Source organism: Dermacentor andersoni, chromosome 3, assembly GCF_023375885.2.
Source record: "Dermacentor andersoni chromosome 3, qqDerAnde1_hic_scaffold, whole genome shotgun sequence".
NCBI classification, from domain to species: Eukaryota; Metazoa; Arthropoda; class Arachnida; order Ixodida; family Ixodidae; genus Dermacentor; species Dermacentor andersoni.
In genome coordinates, this window is record NC_092816.1 from 216,466,915 (window position 1) to 216,484,946 (window position 18,032).

General features: G+C 48.8%; 1 protein-coding gene across 1 annotated transcript in view; it reads right to left on the reverse strand.

The window, feature by feature from the left end:
- Positions 1-18,032, reverse strand: part of LOC126536368 (cytochrome P450 3A9-like) — a 357,446-nt gene that overhangs the window by 134,003 nt on the left and 205,411 nt on the right. Inside the window, exon 10 of the mRNA XM_050183303.3 lies at positions 9,066-9,226. Within this exon, the coding sequence (XP_050039260.2) occupies positions 9,066-9,226 (161 nt within the window). The remainder of the gene's footprint in view (positions 1-9,065; positions 9,227-18,032) is intronic.

An 18,032-nucleotide genomic window follows, 5' to 3' on the forward strand; every position in this document is an offset into this window, starting at 1 on the left:
GCAATTTCCCTTGTGTGGGCACTGCGGGTGATGGCGTCAAGTGCATATTCACTCGTCGGTGCCGCGTGAACAGGGAGGGTTTTGTCGAGGGGCAGCGCTGGTTCTCGGTCGAGCAGAAGGGAAAACGGGGAATAACTGGCTGTGTCGTGGCGCGAGGAATTAAAAGAAAATGTGACAAACGGTAGAGCGAGGTCCCAGTCAGTGTTGTGTGAAGAGACATATGTCGGGAGCATGTCCGTGAGCGTGCCCTTGAGACGCTCCGTGAGGCAGTTTGTTTGCGGATGGTATGACGTAGATAGCGTGTGCCTCTTGGCACAGAACTGCAGGATAACTTTTGATAGGAATGTCCGGCCACGGTCTGTGAGAGGTTGTCGCGGAGCTCCATGTAATAAGATCACGTCGCTCAGAAGAAAATCGGCGACACCTGTGCCGCAGCTTGTGGGAAGCGCTCGGGTGATGGCGTAGCGCGTGGCGTAATCCGTGGCCACAGCGATCCACCTGTTCTCAGAGGTAGAAAGAGGAAAATGGCCAAGTAATTTCCAAACCAACCCGAAATAATGGCTCTGCGGGAATGTCGAGTGGTTGAAGGTACCCAGCAGGGCGCGTCGATGGCACTGCTCACACGCAGCTACATATCTCGAACGAAGTGAGCAAGCCCTGCCAAAAGGAGCGTCGGCGGATCCGGTCGTACGTACGTGACACACCCAGGTGACCGGCAGAGGGGAGGCGATGAAGTTCGTTCAAGCGAAGGTGTTTAAGGATCACAAGGAGTAATGCAGGACCATCGGAGTGAACGTTGTGGTGGCAGAGTATGCCATTTTGAAGTGTGAATAAGCGAAGGGAACTGTCTGCAAGTTACGATTCCAGGTTGTCAATGATGATACGCAACGACCGGTTGCGGCGCTGCTCGTCGACGAGATGGAGCACTGGAAAAACAGAGAGAACACATGCGTCAGTGTTAGTATCAGACGTAGGGGTCAAGTCTTCGAATGGGTAGCGAGAATCTGCGTCACGATGTCGGTGTCCCAACTTGTAAGTCACTGTGTAGGGATATTCTTGTAGTCGGAGGGCCCAACGACCGACCCGGTAAGTAGAATCCTTGAACGACGATAGCCAAGAGAGCGCATGAGGGTCTTTGATTACTCGGAAAGGCTGGCCATATAAGTATCGGCGGAACCTTGAAACAGCCCAGACGAGAACAAGACATTCGCGCTCGGTAATCGAATAGTTGCACTCTGCAGTTGTCAGGAGCCGGCTAGCGTAGGCTATAACGCGGTTGTGTCCGTGTTGGCGTTGCGATAACACGGCACCGTTCCCATAACCACTGGCATCGGTTTGGATCTCTGTAGGTGAAGACGGGTCAAAGTGGGCCAAGACCGGTGCATTGGTGAGAATCGTGATAAGGCATGAAAATGCGGCGGCCTGAGGGGAACCCCACGTAAAAGGCACGTCTTTCTACAGAGGTTCAGTGAGTGGTCAAGCGATTGCTGCGATATCGTTCACGAACTGTCCGAAATAAGAACAGAGCCCCAAAAAACTTCGGGCGTCTTTGACAGACTGAGGTACAGGAATAACCGTTACTGCTGAACCTTCTCCGGGTCGGGTTGTACTCCGAAAGCATAAACGCGATCACCTAGCACTGTAATCTGTTGGCACCCGAAGTGAAACTTCGATGAGTTTAGTTGGAGCCCAGCCTTGCAGAAGACATTAAGGATAGCTGCGACAAGCTCAAGGTGCGTCTCAAATGTAGGAGAGAACACAAGGACGTCGTCGTGGTAACAAAGGCAAGTTGACCATTTGAAACCTTGAAGCGGAGAGTCGATCATCCGTTCGAACGTGGCGGGGGCATTGCATAAACTTAACGGCATAACCTTGAATTGGTAGAGGCCATCCGGAGTGACGAAAGCGGTCTTTTCTTGGTCTTGCTCATCGACGGAAATTCGCCAATAACCAGATCGAAGGTCGATGGATGAAAAGTATTGGGCACAGTGAAGACAATCAAGAGCGTCGTCGATTGGTGGTAAAGCGTAAACGTGCTTTTTAGTAATTCGGTTTAGGTGGCGGTAACCAACGCAGAAGCGCCACGTGCCATCTTTCTTTTTGACGAGCACGATTGGCGACGCCCAAGGACTCGACGAGGGCTCAACAATGAGTCTGGCGAGTATCTTGTTTGCTTCCTGCTGAATAACTTGCCGCTCTACCGTGGACACGCGATACGGTCGGCTGTGGATGGGAACAGTATCTCCAGTGTTTATCCAATGCTTAACAAAGGACGCCTGACCAAGTGGTCGATTGTCAATGTCAAATATGTCGCGGTAGGAAAGCAAAAGGCAATATAGGGCAGCTGCTTGGTCAGTTGCGAGGTCCGGAGCGACCATGAGACGTCATGGCTGTTGAGGTTCAAGGCATCCTGCGGGTAATCAGGAGTATCTGGAGACGCGAAGGCTGCGAAAGCAGTGACGTCCTCGTCTGTCACTGACTGGAGCGTGGCCACCGCTATGCCTTCCGGTAAGACTTGATTCGTCAAGCCAAAATTGATAACGCGAAGACCCATCCGATTAGCAGCAAGGCTGACGACAGAGTGTGGGACAGAGATGTCGCGCGCCAGGAGGACATCACGAATAGGTGCGACGACGTAGTCGCCATCAGGCACGGTTGCCGTTGAGGCCAATTTGACGAAGGTTAGGGCTTTTGGAGGTAAGCGATCAAACGCTGTAGTGCAGAGGGTGTTCGGTTGTTCGTGGCGAACGTCGGAAAGAAGAGGAATCTTGAGGCACAGCGTACCAGTGGCACGGTCGATGAGGGCAGCATGCGTTGTCAGAAAGTCGAGTCCGAAGGTTAGGTCATGAGGGCAACTAGAGAGCATGGCGAACAGGACTGGAACTTGGCGGCCAGTAATTTCTATGCGAGCAGTGCACATACCCCTGACGGCAACAGTGGCGCCATTGGCGAGGGTACGGGTCGAGTTTACAGCAGGGGTAAGAACTTTTTTGAGGCGATGACATAGATTAGGGCTCATTATGGCCACTTGGGATCCAGTATCAATTAATGCCGTCAACGGAACACCATCTACGTCTACTTCAATTAGGTTCGGGTTGGGGAGGAGCGTTAACGGAAGATTTGGACAGGACGAACGTGATGCAGCACTACTTCCAAGAGCTGCATGGCCTAGTGTTCCGTCCGTCTATTTGGCGAAGAAAAGCGGGGAGGCTGGTGTGACGGGGAGCGACGGCGTTGAGGTTACGGCGATCGCACGGAGGAGCAGCTGTGAGGGGCATCAGAAGGAGGGTACAGACGGCGAGGTGAATAAGGGCGAGCGTCCGCGTATGGGCTAGAAGCAGGCAATGAAGGCCAGTACGGCGGCATCCAGGTGGTACGGCAGTGGTGGGATACATGACCAACGCGATGGCAGCGGAAGCGCATCGGTTTGTCGTCTGTGGTTCACTATTCAGCAGGATTGGGTGGTCTGGGAGCGAAATACTGGTCATTACAGGTTGTGGACATGGGGATGGTTGCCTAATCAGGTCGGGAGACAGCAGGCGGTAGGGATGCCAAGGTTTGCAACTTCTTGCCGTGCAAGTGCTTGAATAACGGAAATAGTGGGGGCCACTTGGTCAAAGGTACCGTCAGGGGATCGTGAATGAAGGGGGGCCGGACTCGCCGCTTCGATGTCGCGGCGAACGATGCACGTGACGTTCTCTTTAAATGGTCCTGTGGTGGTAAGAGCGGAGCAAGATCATATGGCAGGGGTGTTTGGGAGCCGGGAAAACTGTGGGACGACGCGGCGGCTTAAGGCTACCTCGAATCAGCGGCATTCTTTGACGATGGCGTCGATGGTAGAAATGTCGTTATAGATGAGTGAATTGAAGGCATCGTCCGCGATGCCTTTTACGATATTGCCCACCTTGTCAACCTCGGTCATGTACACGTAGAATTTCCGGCAAAGCGCGAGCACTTCCTGTCGATAGGAGACATACGATTGGGTCGACGACTGGACACGGGTGGCAAGCTCTTTTCGCGCAGTCTGTTGGTGACCTGACGGGTTGCCAAATAGGTCGCGAAGCCGCTCTTTAAAAATCTCCCATCTGGAGAGCTCGAACTCATGGGTGCGAAACCAGACACGCGGTGTCCCGTCCAGATAAAAAATCACTCTAGCAAGCGTGATGGTAGGGTCCCAGTGGTGGCTTTGGCTAACACGCTCATACACAGTGATCCAGTCGTCGCTATTAACGTCATTTTGGGCGGAGAATGCCCCAGGATCACGGACACTAGGAACCGTAACGTACGTTGTGGTTGGCGCCGCAGGTGTAGGTGGCGACGGGGTGGTTCCATCGGAAGCCATGGCTGAGAAGACGACTATGCGGCCGCTTCGGAGCTCCGTGGCGAGTACTGGGATCGTTCCACCTTCACCACAATGTTATGCGAAGGACGAGTAAGTAAGACGAGCAACTATTTACAGGTTATATTTACAACAGCGGATGTAGCGCTGACCGGTTAGATTCCCAGGACGAGCCCAGTTCGTACTTCCTCCTCTTTTCTCGAGGGATGGCGCCCACGCGCCTCGTTCAAACAATTAAGTACCACACGCGCGGAGAGCAATATCCATGAAAGTATGGTTGGGAATTACACATTGGCCAGTGAAAGATATGTGAGGTCACGTGATACCATTCGCCGCATGCTCTGAGCTCCGCTACGTTGCTACCACCGCATAGCCCTCTCGATTCCAGTTCGTTTGATGTCCATGTCGGAATGGTTGGAAATTACCCATGGCCTTGCAAGAGTTACGTGATGTTACGCTACTCTTTTTCACGTGGTCTGAAGTACGCGACGTGCGTACCATCGCAGACTTTGTTCAAAGCCCGATCGTTTGATATCCATGTCAATATGGTTGGCAATCACACATGGGCCAGTGAAAGATACGTGGCACCGTGACAGCCTTTCCCACGTCATTTGACGTTAACTACGTGTGCACCATCACATAGCTTTTGATTTTCCTGTACGTTTCATATCCATGTCGGTATGGTTGGTAATTAACTATGATGTGGCTGAAGTTACGTAATGTCACGTGACTACTTTCAACGTGGTCGGAAATACGCGAATTGCGTATCATCGCAAGCCTTGTTCGAAGCCAGATCAGATGATATCCCTGTCAGTATGGTTGGGAAATCAGGCATGGGCCAGTGAAGGATACGTGAGATCACGTGACACCCTTTCCCATTTGATTTGACGTTAACTACGCGTACACCATCGCATAGCTTTTGATTTTCCGGTTATTTTGCTTTACATTTCGGCATGGTTGATAATTGACCATGGTCTGGCTAAAGTTACGTTATGTCACGTGACTCTTTCCACGTAGTTGGAAGTACGCGGAGCGCGTACCATCGCAGACCTTGTTCTAAGCCGGATCGTTTGATATCCATGTCGGTATGGTTCGCAATCACGCATGGCCCAGCGAAATATACGTGAGGTCACGGGACAGCGTCTCCCACGTGATTTGACGTTCGCTACATGTACCACACAGAGCTCCTATCACAGAGCCCCTTCGAAGCCCGATCGTTTGATATCCATGCCAATATGGTTGAGAAAGAGGAATATGCTGTCGAATGTTACGTGAGAGCCCATAACACACTCTTCCACATGATGTCAGATGCGTTCATCGTCATCATCATCATCATCAGCCTCGCTACGCCCACTGCAGTGCAAAGGCCTCTCCCATACTACGCCAACTACCCCGGTCATGTGCTAATTGTGGCTATGTCCGTGGAAACTTAATCTCATCCGTCCACCTAACTTTCTGCCGCCGCCTGCTACGCTTTCCTTCTCTTGGTATCCAGTCCGTAACCCTTAATGATCATCGGTTATCTTCCCTCCACATTACATGCCCTGCCCATGCCCATTTTTTTTTTTCTTGATTTCAACTAAGATGTCATTCATTCGCGTTTGTTCCCTCACCCAGTCTGCTATCTTTTTACCCCTTAACATTGCACCCATGGGCTGCTGAGCACGAGGTCGCGGGATCGAATCCCGGCCACGGCGGCCGCATTTCGATGGGGGCGAAGTGCGAAAACACCTGTGTACTTAGATTTAGGTGCACGTTAAAGATCCCCAGGTGGTCGAAATTTCCGGAGTCCTCCACTACGGCGTGCCTCATAATCAGAAAGTGGTTTTGGCACGTTAAACCCCATAATTATTAAACATTGCACCCACCATTCTTCTTTCCAGAGCTCGTTGCGTCATTCTCAATTTAAGTAGAACCCTTTTCGTAAGCCTCCAGGTTTCCGCCCCGTAGGTGAGTAGTGGTAAGACACAGCTGTTATACACTTTTCTCTTGAGGGGTAACGGCAACCTGCTGTTCATGATCTAAGAATGTCTGCCAAACGCACTCCAGCCCACTCTTGTTCTTCTGATTATTTCAGTCTGGTAGTTCTATTATAGCTGTTGTGTTAGAGGCTTTCATACATTCGCGTTCCTTAACCAGACGTTTTGTCTGCTGCGATAGCTTACCGGCATCCTGTCTAACGGAGTTACCACCGACTTCTATTGCATACTCCTTAATGATGCCCATAAGGTTGTCGTTCATTGCTTCAACACTAAGGTCCTCTTCCTGAGTTAAAGCGGAATACCTGTTCTGTAGCTTTATCCGGAATTCCTCTATTTTCCCCCTTACCGCTAACTCATTGATCCGCTTCTTATGTACCAGTTTCTTTCGTTCCCTCCTCAAGTCTATGCTAATTCGACATCTTACTATCATATGGTCACTGCAGCGCACATTGCCGAGCACGTTCACATCTTGTATGATGCCAGAGTTAGCGCAGAGTATGAGTATGAGTTACCCCAGAGTATGGGTACGTGGTTATAATCGCAGAGATTGTTGGAAGCTCGTTCGTTTGATATCCATGTCAACGGGCATTGTAGAAAACAAAATGATGAGAGGTCACGTGACGCTCTTTCCAGCTTGTTTTTATCAGCTTTAGAAATCAACAGTTTGTTGAAGGATGCTGCTCTTTTTTAATCCACGTCTGCAAAACCATCAAATAGCTACGTTTTGCATGACATGTTCATGGCAGTAATATAATGTCCATAACAGTGGAATATTTCTATGGTGTATCACGCGGGAAAGGAATTTTTCTAGTCACATGACAATGCTCTTAAGGAAAGCTCTTCAGTTATGTTTTGTCGGCGCAAGATTATACCATTTCTTCATTGTTTTGAACTTCTATAACTCCTCCGCAAATGCATCTTTGGATTAAATTCACTAGCCTTCGGATTAAAATACGTGCCACGCAGAATAAGTTATTTGGCGCTCGGGTCAAACTGACTGGCGCTTCGACTAAAATAGCTGGCGCTTGGAATAATTTCATGGGGAAAACTGCACTACTATTTTAGAAAGCACAGCAATTCGGAAAGATAAGTTTAAGAACGAAAGGTAAGGACATTAAGGAGACAGGATATCGCGTTTGCTCGATTGGTTGCAATAATAACTAAACATCTAATACAATAAAGAGAGAGCTAATTTGGTCGCAGGTACAGGTGAACAAATACCAGGGTATCCGAATAACCGGCTATACGATTATTGGGTTACTGGTAACCGAATAACCGCTCACTACGGTTGTCCGGTATTGAAATTCGAATAACCGGTGTATTGAATAACCGGATAAACGGTTTTTCCTCAAAACAGGTCTGATGTTGCAGCACTACTCCTAATATGAGGTCTTGCACATACTCACACACCACCGTCACACACCCCGTCAGGGTCCCGTTTTCAGTATCCAGGGTCCCGTTTTCAGTATCGAGGGTCCCGTTTTCAGTACCGAGGGTCCCGTTTTCAGTATCATTACTTTGGGACCCTCGTCTGTATATTACATCTATTTACCTATGTTTTTTCATATGAATAAACTTCAACTTCAACTTCAACATCAGCGCTCAATTCTTCGTGGTCACACGAAGCTGCTTCAAGTGCAACCTATCTATCTATCTATCTATCTATCTATCTATCTATCTATCTATCTATCTATCTATCTAATAATCTATCTATCTATCTATCTATCTATCTATCTATCTATCTATCTATCTATCTATCTAATATATATATATATATATATATATATATATATATATATATATATATATATATATATATATATATATACATATAGCCCGTATATATATAACCCCATGTATATGTATATATATGGGGTTAGAAAAGCTGGTCGAGCCAGAGCAGCCCCCCCAACCCGGGAAAAATGAACTCTCCGCCTATGCTTCAATCAACCTGGTGCGCCGCTTTCCGTAAACCTAACCTTGTATAATGCATAAGAAAGTAGCCAGTGAGAATAGATAATTGTTTATAGCAATCATATGGGTAAGCAAGACTTTCTAAAGCTGTCAGTACATAACAACAAGCACCGTATGCGATGTAGCTTCCACGTACAATTATTGTTTATTTAATGTTATGCATTCTTTACCCAGCGCCGAAAATCCTTACAGTGTGGAGGTGGGGCCATTCCAATAAAAGCTGCGGTCTCCACGAATTTACGAAACATACTGCACAACGGGCCACACAACGCTTTCAAGCATTGACGATATTTTTCCCAGGAACACCATAAACTGGCATTCGTGAAGCTGTGACCACACATCATTCGTAAGACGCAATTTATTTCCTCTAAAGGTGAACTTTCCGGCAAGTCATGCTCTTTTAGCTTACTGGAATATATCTTAAGAGTTTCTTAAGATACACGTGTAAAGCTATAGGGAACTTGTAGCCTAACGTTTCTACAGTTCTCTGCAATGCTGTAAATAAGGCACACTGCTTATCCGATTCTTATTACGTCACCCCAGACACGCTTCCTATTTGAAAGTAATATAAAAACTGTCATCAAGGAGACTTCGAAGACAAGCGATGCGGATCATATGATATATTGATGTACGCAGACAACGAGTATTAAGTAATTATATTCGAAGTAGAGAATAAACCTACCCACTTGAAGTTTTCGGTACACGTCAGCCATAAAGTTGCCTCTATTTTTTCAAGTGTAGACTTCGTGTAATAAAGAAATCCAACTTACTTGTTTTTGAAGGACACCCTCGATTTCGTCTATCAGGCGAGCCTGAATCTCCTTATTTCTTGCTAGGTAGTAGACGGCCATCGACATCGCGATTGTTGTTGTGTCGTAACCAGCAACGAAGAAAAGGACAGCTTGTGCCAGAACTTGATCTCGGGTGAGTACTGAAAATAATGATACACAAATGTTATCTTTCATTTGCACCATATACGGCGATCAAGTTCTATACTGGCGATTTGAATCATTTGCCAAGTTTATAAGAATTATGAACTTGGCACGCCATCGTTGAAGATAGCGTAACTAAGAACACACAAGAACAGGCATCACTGCTTAGAGGGCACAGAAATGCAAATGTAGCATTTCGTTATGTAAAGAGGAATCTGTAGAATTGAGCTCGGGAAGACAAGCACCAGCCAAGGTGCTTTCATTTCTTTTCTTTTTGATGTCGCTTACATTTCTAAAATAAACACCTGACAGAGACAAATGCACAAAAGGAAACACGAAGGGATGCACAGCGCTTTTTGTGTCGACTCTTGTGCCTTTTCATGTGATTATTATATTTCCTCACGACTTAGGTTGGTGCGACAGTCTCCAAACTAAACAGCGCCATGACAGTATGGGAATATACGTTCACAGCGTTATCTGACTCTACTACCTTGTTCTTATGGCGCTTTTGCTTCAGACGAGGGATCTACAGCCCGTGCAAACCTCCAGACTGTCCCGTGGCGGTAGATGCGAGGACGTCCGTAAGGATGTAAGTCAAGTTTGCCACGGCACGCAAAGCCTCCTCTGCATCTCCGTTGGTGAGGAGGGCTTTTCCTCAAAGCATTGCGCTATTGCGCTTCTTTCTGGGAGCCAGCTTTACGGCATTTACATGATGACGCCAGCTTGTCCGAGGCAGCACCAACGAAAGGGAGCCTCATTTGACCATCACGCGAGAAGGGCGTGATGCAGTGATTGGCCCGTCTGAGGTCAGAAGACGGGCCTATGCTTTCTTGACTTCGCCCAGGCGCACTTAGCCTAAAAATCTTTCATGAGCTTTTTTTCCCACGAACCTACATGTCAAAATTGCTGGCTCTGGCGCAATCGAGGGTAGATGTACATGAAATGGTTACCGAAAATCAGATTAGTTGGAGATGACACTATCCACAATCTTATAATTGATGTGCATGTTCGCAACTGCACACCCCACCACACCACACTGCACGACACCGCAGCACGCCGTACTGTGCCATGGTCCACATGGGCGCAATTGTTTCCTGTCGTCGAGAGTGACCGGGAACAATTGCGTGCATATGGCATATTTTGCTGCCTGTGGTGCCGCCGTCTTCAACCGCTTTTCTTCCTCCAACAGTGCAGCACACTCAGCATGTGCCGCTACTCTCTCTTTTTTTTTTTTTTTGGTCTCGCGTGGAAGTTGTTGCTTGCAAGTGTTCGGCCTTAGGTAGGTCTCCGCGGCGTGCCGAATGCTACCGGCTTAGTCGCACAGCGTGGGGCCATCTTTCGAGCTGGAGCAAAACCGGCGCAGCAGTACTCAGGGACCGCTGGTATTGAAATGAGCACACGCAACACTGTCTCTCTCAGCGCCTGAAGATGACATTCAAGTGTATAGTGCCCTGTATCTGCCTTTTGGACACCGCTATTAGAAATGGCTGGCTGTGATGGTATTAGTAGTAAACTTCTGAAGAACACCTCTCATGTATTAGCACAAATACTCTGCGTACTATTCAATCAATCGCTAGAAACGGGGGCCGTTCCCGGTGACTGTAAGAAAGCTAATATGTTGCCCATTTTAAAATCAGGTGACCGCTCGAACCTTCCCAATTACCGCCCAATCTCCCTTACAAGCATCCCCTCAAAATTACTAGAACACATTATAGCCTCAAGCCTAATGAAATTCCTTGAAAGCAATAATTTTTTCTACCCATTTCAGCATGGTTTCCGAAAACACTTATCGTGTGATCCGAACTTGCTGAATTCACCCACGACATTCTACTTATCATGGACAGGAACCTGCAGATCGACGCCGTTTTCTTAGATTACTCAAACGTTTTTGACAAGATGCCTCACAAGCTCTTACTGCAAAAACTATCTGGACTTGGAATGTGTAATAACTCACTCAGATAGATTGAACAATTCCTATCCGGGCGCACACAATACACTTCCGCAAACAATCACCGCTCACCTCTTACCGGTGTGACTTCGGGCGTCCCTCTGGGCGCCTGTCTGTCCCCTTTATTATTTCTAATCTATGTAAACGACTTGCCTACTAGCATATATTGTAAACTACGACTTTTCGCAGACGACTGCATAGTTTACAACACTGTTAACTCCTCTGACGATGTTCTTTGCCTGCAGCGTGACCTCGATGCCATCTCGTCATGGTGCGAAAAATGGCACATGCCTCTCAACTTATCGAAATGCAAATCTGTGTCTTTTAGCCAAAGCGCAGTCCCTTTCAGTCCACTTATCGCATTAGCTCTGTCAACATCAGCGCAACTTCATCTTAGAAGTACCTGGGTCCTATTTTGACGTCATTACTTTCTTGGAAAACACATATCCAAACAATACGTCGCAAAGCTGCGCGCTCACTCGGGTATCTAAAAAGAAAACTAAAGAAGGCATCCCTAGAGGTAAAGAAGTTGGCGTACGTGACATTTGTCCGTCCACAACTCGAATTTGCTTCTCTGTCTGGCATCCATCTCAAGGTCACCTAGCCACATCATTGGAATCCGTCCAAAACCGAGCCACCCGCTTCATCACTTCACATTATTCACGGTACACTAGTATCACTTCTTTGAAGCAAACAATAGGTCCGCCAACACTGAAGTCTCGCCGCATCATATCACGTCTTTGCTTGCTGCCCTCTTTTTTTTTGACAATCCACGCTCAAGGCACGACCTTCTTAAACCACCATTACGAACTTCCCCTCTCATAAGTCACAGCTCTGCCACAGCGTGTTTACCCGGCCGCTCATCTGCCTTGACCACTTCCTTCTTTCCTGATGCAATCGTTTATTGGAATGTGCTCCCTGACAACTTCGTTACCTGTAGTGACCGCGAAAAATTTCGTGAATACCTTACAAAGCAGTTTGAATAACTTTCTGTTCCCAGTGTACTTCGTTCATGAACCCATCGTAAACCACTCGGAATAGTCTACCCTTGTCAACGCTTACACCTAGTCCTTTTGTTTTGTTTCTTTTATTGCGAATGTATTGCCGTGTTAGTTCTTTCAATGCCAATAATTTCTTTGATTGTTTAAAGTCGTACAAAATCAGCAATGCCTCCTTTTCCTTTTTTTCGTTGTTTTGCACGAAACCACTCTTACACGTGTTTGTATTACACGTGTTTGTATTACAAAAGGGGGGGGCCCTTTTGTAATGCCTTCGGGCCTTCAAGGTGATAACAAATGAAATGAAATGAATGGCAAATAAAAATTCAGTGGTATAGAAGCTACAGCTTGAGTTACACTGTGAACAAACATTGGGAGAAATCGGAAGCCATATTTTTTGTAGCTCATAGGGGTAGTAACTATTGTTTGTATTGCGGTCTTTTCCAAAAGGTGGTGGGCCAAAGATCGCATTTTCTTATGTTTTGAGTGGTTGCGCGAATGATCCCACTTTGTTCTCGCAAGGATGCCCGGATGTTCTCGTTCTGTTATCGTCTTGAGTGCCCGGATAACGGCTCTGGCTTTTGGCGGAAGGTTTCTTGAAGGTCGCCGACAATTGGAGCTAAAAACACTATGCTTAATACCTCCATATGGTATAAAACTATTTTATTCAATGAACAGCATGCATGCTACTGTAGCAGGGGAGAACATATTAAAATTAGGAAAAGCTCTCCACGCACAAGTTATAGTGGGGCAAACCTAAATATCTCAAGATTGGTGGCGGAGAAACATGTCTCGAGCAAAAAGGAGTGGCAGAGGAAATAGTAAAAAGTTGCTGAAGTTGGCCGATGCTGAAAGACAATGCTTTTGCACTGCATGATTCACAATGCCCCTCGTGGGAAATACGTTTATATGCGCTTTCTACTAACACCTGTCACTTCAAGTGCAAATTTTATGAGGTCTCATGGCCTTCACTTACAGTTCCGTAAATTTCGAAAAGCGATGGAAGCTTAGTTCATAGACGGGACATGTCTCACGTGAGTTCGATGACTGAACTGCGGAAAAGCTTCGTTTCGTTTATATAACCTTAAGAAATAAATAAAAAAATTGTCTGTGGCTTAGCTCAGCTAACCCTAGATATGCAAAGCGAAAGCTTGGTTCAGCCTGGTTATGTCTTCGTTTTACTTGGTTAACCTTTGATTTATCTGTAATTATTACACTTAGGTATACCATCACCGTTAAGCCAGGTATAACGGTCGTGCCTAGCTCGGTGTCTAGACATGACTGTGATTACGGTTGTAGACACGCATTGTTCGACGGTGCGACGCCTGCTGTGCCACTGCGAAAGCGCAAGTGCTAGACATGCATAGAGACGCTGCGAACATGCTTAGCGTCGAAGCACCAACGGACAGGGCGCGAACGCGGTCGCTACAAAGATCTCGATGGTGCGCGCCTGCTGCATTCCGGAGCCTCTCTATTGCAGCAGTTCACCGGCAGATATCCGCGGGGTGGTCAGATGCCTCTTGGCGACGACAGCTCAAAGCCTCCGGCTGTCCCGCAACGCTCAGAGAAGGCGGCCCGGCCCCGCTCTCATCAGTGGCCAAGCTCGCACTGACTAGGCGAACGCGGTTGTACTCTTAGCCAGGTGCGCTGACAGTCACGTGGTCAGGCGGCGGCCCAGCTGCGGAGAGCAAATTCGCAAAGCCGGAGGCGGCTGCTAGCGCACGTGGCCGCGACGCAGCTCGGCGCGGCGAGTCACGTGACGCGTTGCCAAGGCTACGACGCTTCTGCGGTCGAATGAAGGTCAAACAGCTGGCGACGGCGAAACTCGGCTCGACTAGGTTAGTAAAGCTTTCGCTTTAAAATTGTTTCCACAGAAGGATTGGCCCGAGCCACTAGTCCAGTTACAAGTGGCTCTGGGAATTGGCCTAGCGTGTTGGCGTGCTTGGCGTAGAATTCGCCAAGCACGTGTATATGCTCAACGTGAAGCTGCAAGGAAAGGCAGACCTCACGTTCGTGCGATCGCCCGACTGCATGCATAGAAAGCGAACGTGATGCTGGCATACTTCAGCCGTCAGACGTCAGGCACTTCAACAAGCACACGACGATCCCATCGATTGAGGAAATAGTGGAAGTCAGCATTGCGTTTGTTCTCTAGCATTCTGCCGCGCCTACGCCGATGACCATGGTTCCCGAACTAGACGTCGACATCTATCCGAGTCTCCCCATGAGTGAGCAGTAAGAGCTCAGAAGTCTGCTCCGGTGATACAAAGACTTCTCTTCGACGTCATCGAGGATTCGACAAACACAAGCTTCAAAGCATTGCATGTTAACCGAGGACTGCTCTCGACCACTCCGCCAGAGCCCGCACCGAGTTTCGACGCGAGAACGTTAAGCAATTGAGCAGCAAGTCGACGAAATTCTGCGTGACATCATCCAGCTATCGAAAAGCCCGTGGGCATATTCTATAGTCTTGGTGAAGAAAAGCGACGGACTCCTACGTTTCTGCGTCGATTATCATCCACTCAACATGATCACGAAGAGGGAGGTACACCCCCTCCGTGGATAGACGACACATTGGGTCGGCTCTGCAACACTCAATACTTGTCGTCGATGGATCTCAAGACTGGCTACTGGCAAATAGAAGTCGACGAGAGGGATCGCCAAAAGACCGCCTGCATCAAGCCAGACGGCCTCTATCAGTTCAAGGTCATGCCAGTTTGACTGTGCTCGGCGCCTGCAAGATTCCAGTGCGTGATGGACACGGTATTAGCAAGATTGAAGTGTCAGACCTGTCTTGTTAATTGGATGACGTTGTCGCCTTCGCTGAAGATTTCGCCGATCACCTTTAGGTGGCTTGCGACAGTATTAAAGGCCATGAAGTCGTCAGGGTTCACTCTGAAGCAAGAAAAGTGCTGCTTCCACTGCGACCAGCTTTTGTTCCTGAGCCACATAATCAGCAAATCTGAAGTCCGCCCCGACCCGCAGTATGCAGCTGCCTTCTCAAAGTTCTAGCAGCCCATCGACAAGACGGCAGTCCGTAGAATCCTTGGCATGTGCGCCTACTATACGACTTTTTACGCACCGCTAAGCCGCTTACACAGCTAACTAAATCTAATGTCGAGTTCAAGTGGGAAACGTCGCAGGACGACGCATTCCAAGAACTCAAACGACGCATGCAGTCGACACTGGTACCTGCGCTCTTCGATGAGGACGCTGATACAGAAATCCACACTGACGCCAGTAGCCTAGGCCTCGGTGCAGTCCTAGTTCAGAGGAAAGACGGATTTGAAGGGTTTATAGCCTACACCAGCATGTCGCTGTCAAAAGCGGAAGGCAATTATTCAGCGACTGAAATAGAGGGCCTCGCCATCATTTAGGCTGAAGCAAAATTCCGCCCTTGCCTATTTGGGAAGCTGTTCAAAGTCGCCATCTACTATCACACGTTGTATTGGCTAGCGCATTTAAAGGACCCTTGAGGACAGCTGGTGTTGTGGAGCCTCAGATTGCAGAAATATGATGTCACTGTAATCTACAAGTGCGGACGAAAACGCTCTGATGCCGACTGCCTGTCTCGCGCTCCCGTCGCCTCGCCGCCTCAAGATGCCGAAGACGACGACACGTTTTAAGGTACACTAAGTGCAGACGAATTTGCAGAGCAGCAGCGAGTAGATCCGGAGCTAAGATGCCTTGCTGAGTACTTGCAAGGGAAGACTGACTTATCGCCGAGGATATTTAGGCGCGGATCGTTGATGTTATTTTTTCGAAACGTCCTGATGAACAAGAACTTTTCGCCATGCCGCGCAAATTACCTTCTCATTGTGCACGCAGCACTCCGGTCAGAACTGCTTCACCACCTGCACCACCTGCACAAGTATAAGACAGCCGGGCAGCTCTGGTTTTCCAGTACGATTTCAAGAGTCGCACAACTATTTGCTGCACCTGGCGGCCGGCGTCGCCCGTTGCGTGAAAACATGTCGAGTCTGCTAGCGATGAAAGACACCACCGACAAGGCCAGCAGGATTACTACAGCTGATCGAGCCTCCTTGTCCTCCGTTTCAGCATGTTGTTAGCTCGGTTTAGCGGAGGCAAGTAATAGACGTTTTTACAGGTTGAGAACGACGAGTAGACTGAATTTATTCCACAGTAAAACAGGTTTGCCGAATCGCAGGGGTGGCGCCCCTGTCGGGCAGTCACGTCACATCCCAAGAATGAGCAGGTGGCAATAACCCTCACGTAGAGGCCAGGCACGGTAACTAAATTTCACAGAAGCGGGGAGCAAATTACAGGGACGGATGGTCGTTCAACGGCTCCCCCCCCCCCCCCCCCTAGAATGCCGGAGTCTTAGGTGTGAATGGCGGGAGGAATGAAGGGTTAACGTTCAACATAGGCGGGTTTCAAGTGGTTGCACGACACTGCCTCTTTGCCACGTACTTCAATCTTCAAGGTTTTCTCTGAACGCGACACCACACAAAAGGGGCCTTCGTAGGAAAGAGTCAACGGTGGCTTAATAGAGACGCGCCACAGGAACACGAGCGTGATTGTTTCCATTGTCGGAAAACTAAACACAGGCTGCCCGCGGGTGATACGTGGGGATGTAGGTCGAAGCTGGTCGAGCTAGGAATGTGGCCTAAGTGCTGCGCCGCCGCTGGTGGACTGCCTTGCTGGGTGCCGAAAATGTGGCCTGTGACGCGGATCGCTGGCCCATCGAGCATCTGGATGACCTCGGGGCACTGACTCCGAGGTCATCCTTGATTTGTTGTTCCTAGCCCAGTAGTACTAGGGGTAGCCTTTCCACCAAGTACTGTTTGTCGAGCGTTGCGGTCAATGACGCCTTCAGTTGTCGGTGGAGACGCTCGACCATGCCGTTGCTATGTGGGTGGTAAGCCGTGGTGTTACGCAGGCGCGTGCCGAGCAGTCTCGTAAGGGTAGAAAAGGGAAGCTTTGTAAATGTCGGCCTCGGTCAGTAGTTATTCGCAAAGAATAACTGTTTCGGCCGTAAGGTCGTCACTGTTTCGGCCGTAATGTCTTGTAGAGGCGTCGCCTCAGGTCACGTTGAGTACCGTTCGACTCACGTGAGAAGGAACCTGTAACCTTGGCAGGGTGGAAGAGGCCTCACCAAGTCCAAATGTACGTGACCGAAGCGGCCGCACCGCTGAACATGTGTGCCTGGTCACTTTCACGGCTTGACATGCTTTGCAGCTTCTTGCCCAGCTTCGAACATCTTTGTTGATCCCTGGCTATAGGAAGTGGTCTGTGATAAGCCTCCGTGTCGCTCTGATGCCGGGATGGCTTAGCGCGTTCAGTGAATTGAATATTGGCCGCCGAAACAAATTCGGCACATACGGGCGAGGAGCTGCCTGCGATGTGTCACACGCGGCCAACGTTGTTGTGTAGGTAAACGGCACCTCCGCAAGCTGGAGCAACGAGCCTGTTTCCCTCAATTGGCGCAGCTCGAGGTCATTTTCCTGAACGAATGCTAGAGCTTGGAAATCCACAGGGCCAGCATGCACAGCACTGATCCGCGACAGTGCGTCAGCTGCCTGACTTTCGTTCCCACAGATATGGCGGATGTCCGTAGAAAATTTGGAGATAAAGGAAAGTTGCCGTACCTCCCGTTCTGAGCACGATGACCGGTTATTCTTGAAAAGCGAAGCTTAACGGCTTCTGGTTGGTCAGAATGTAGAAGCTATATGCCTTCAAGAAAACTACGGAAATGCTTGACAGCGCAATAGATGGTCCACATCTCCCTCCCTAAGGTGCTGTAACGAGCTTCTGTGGATTTCAGGCGGTTTGAGAAGAAACCCAGGGGTATCCAGTCTGTGCCATCGTGCTGCTGTAGCACTGCACCCACTGCCGTGG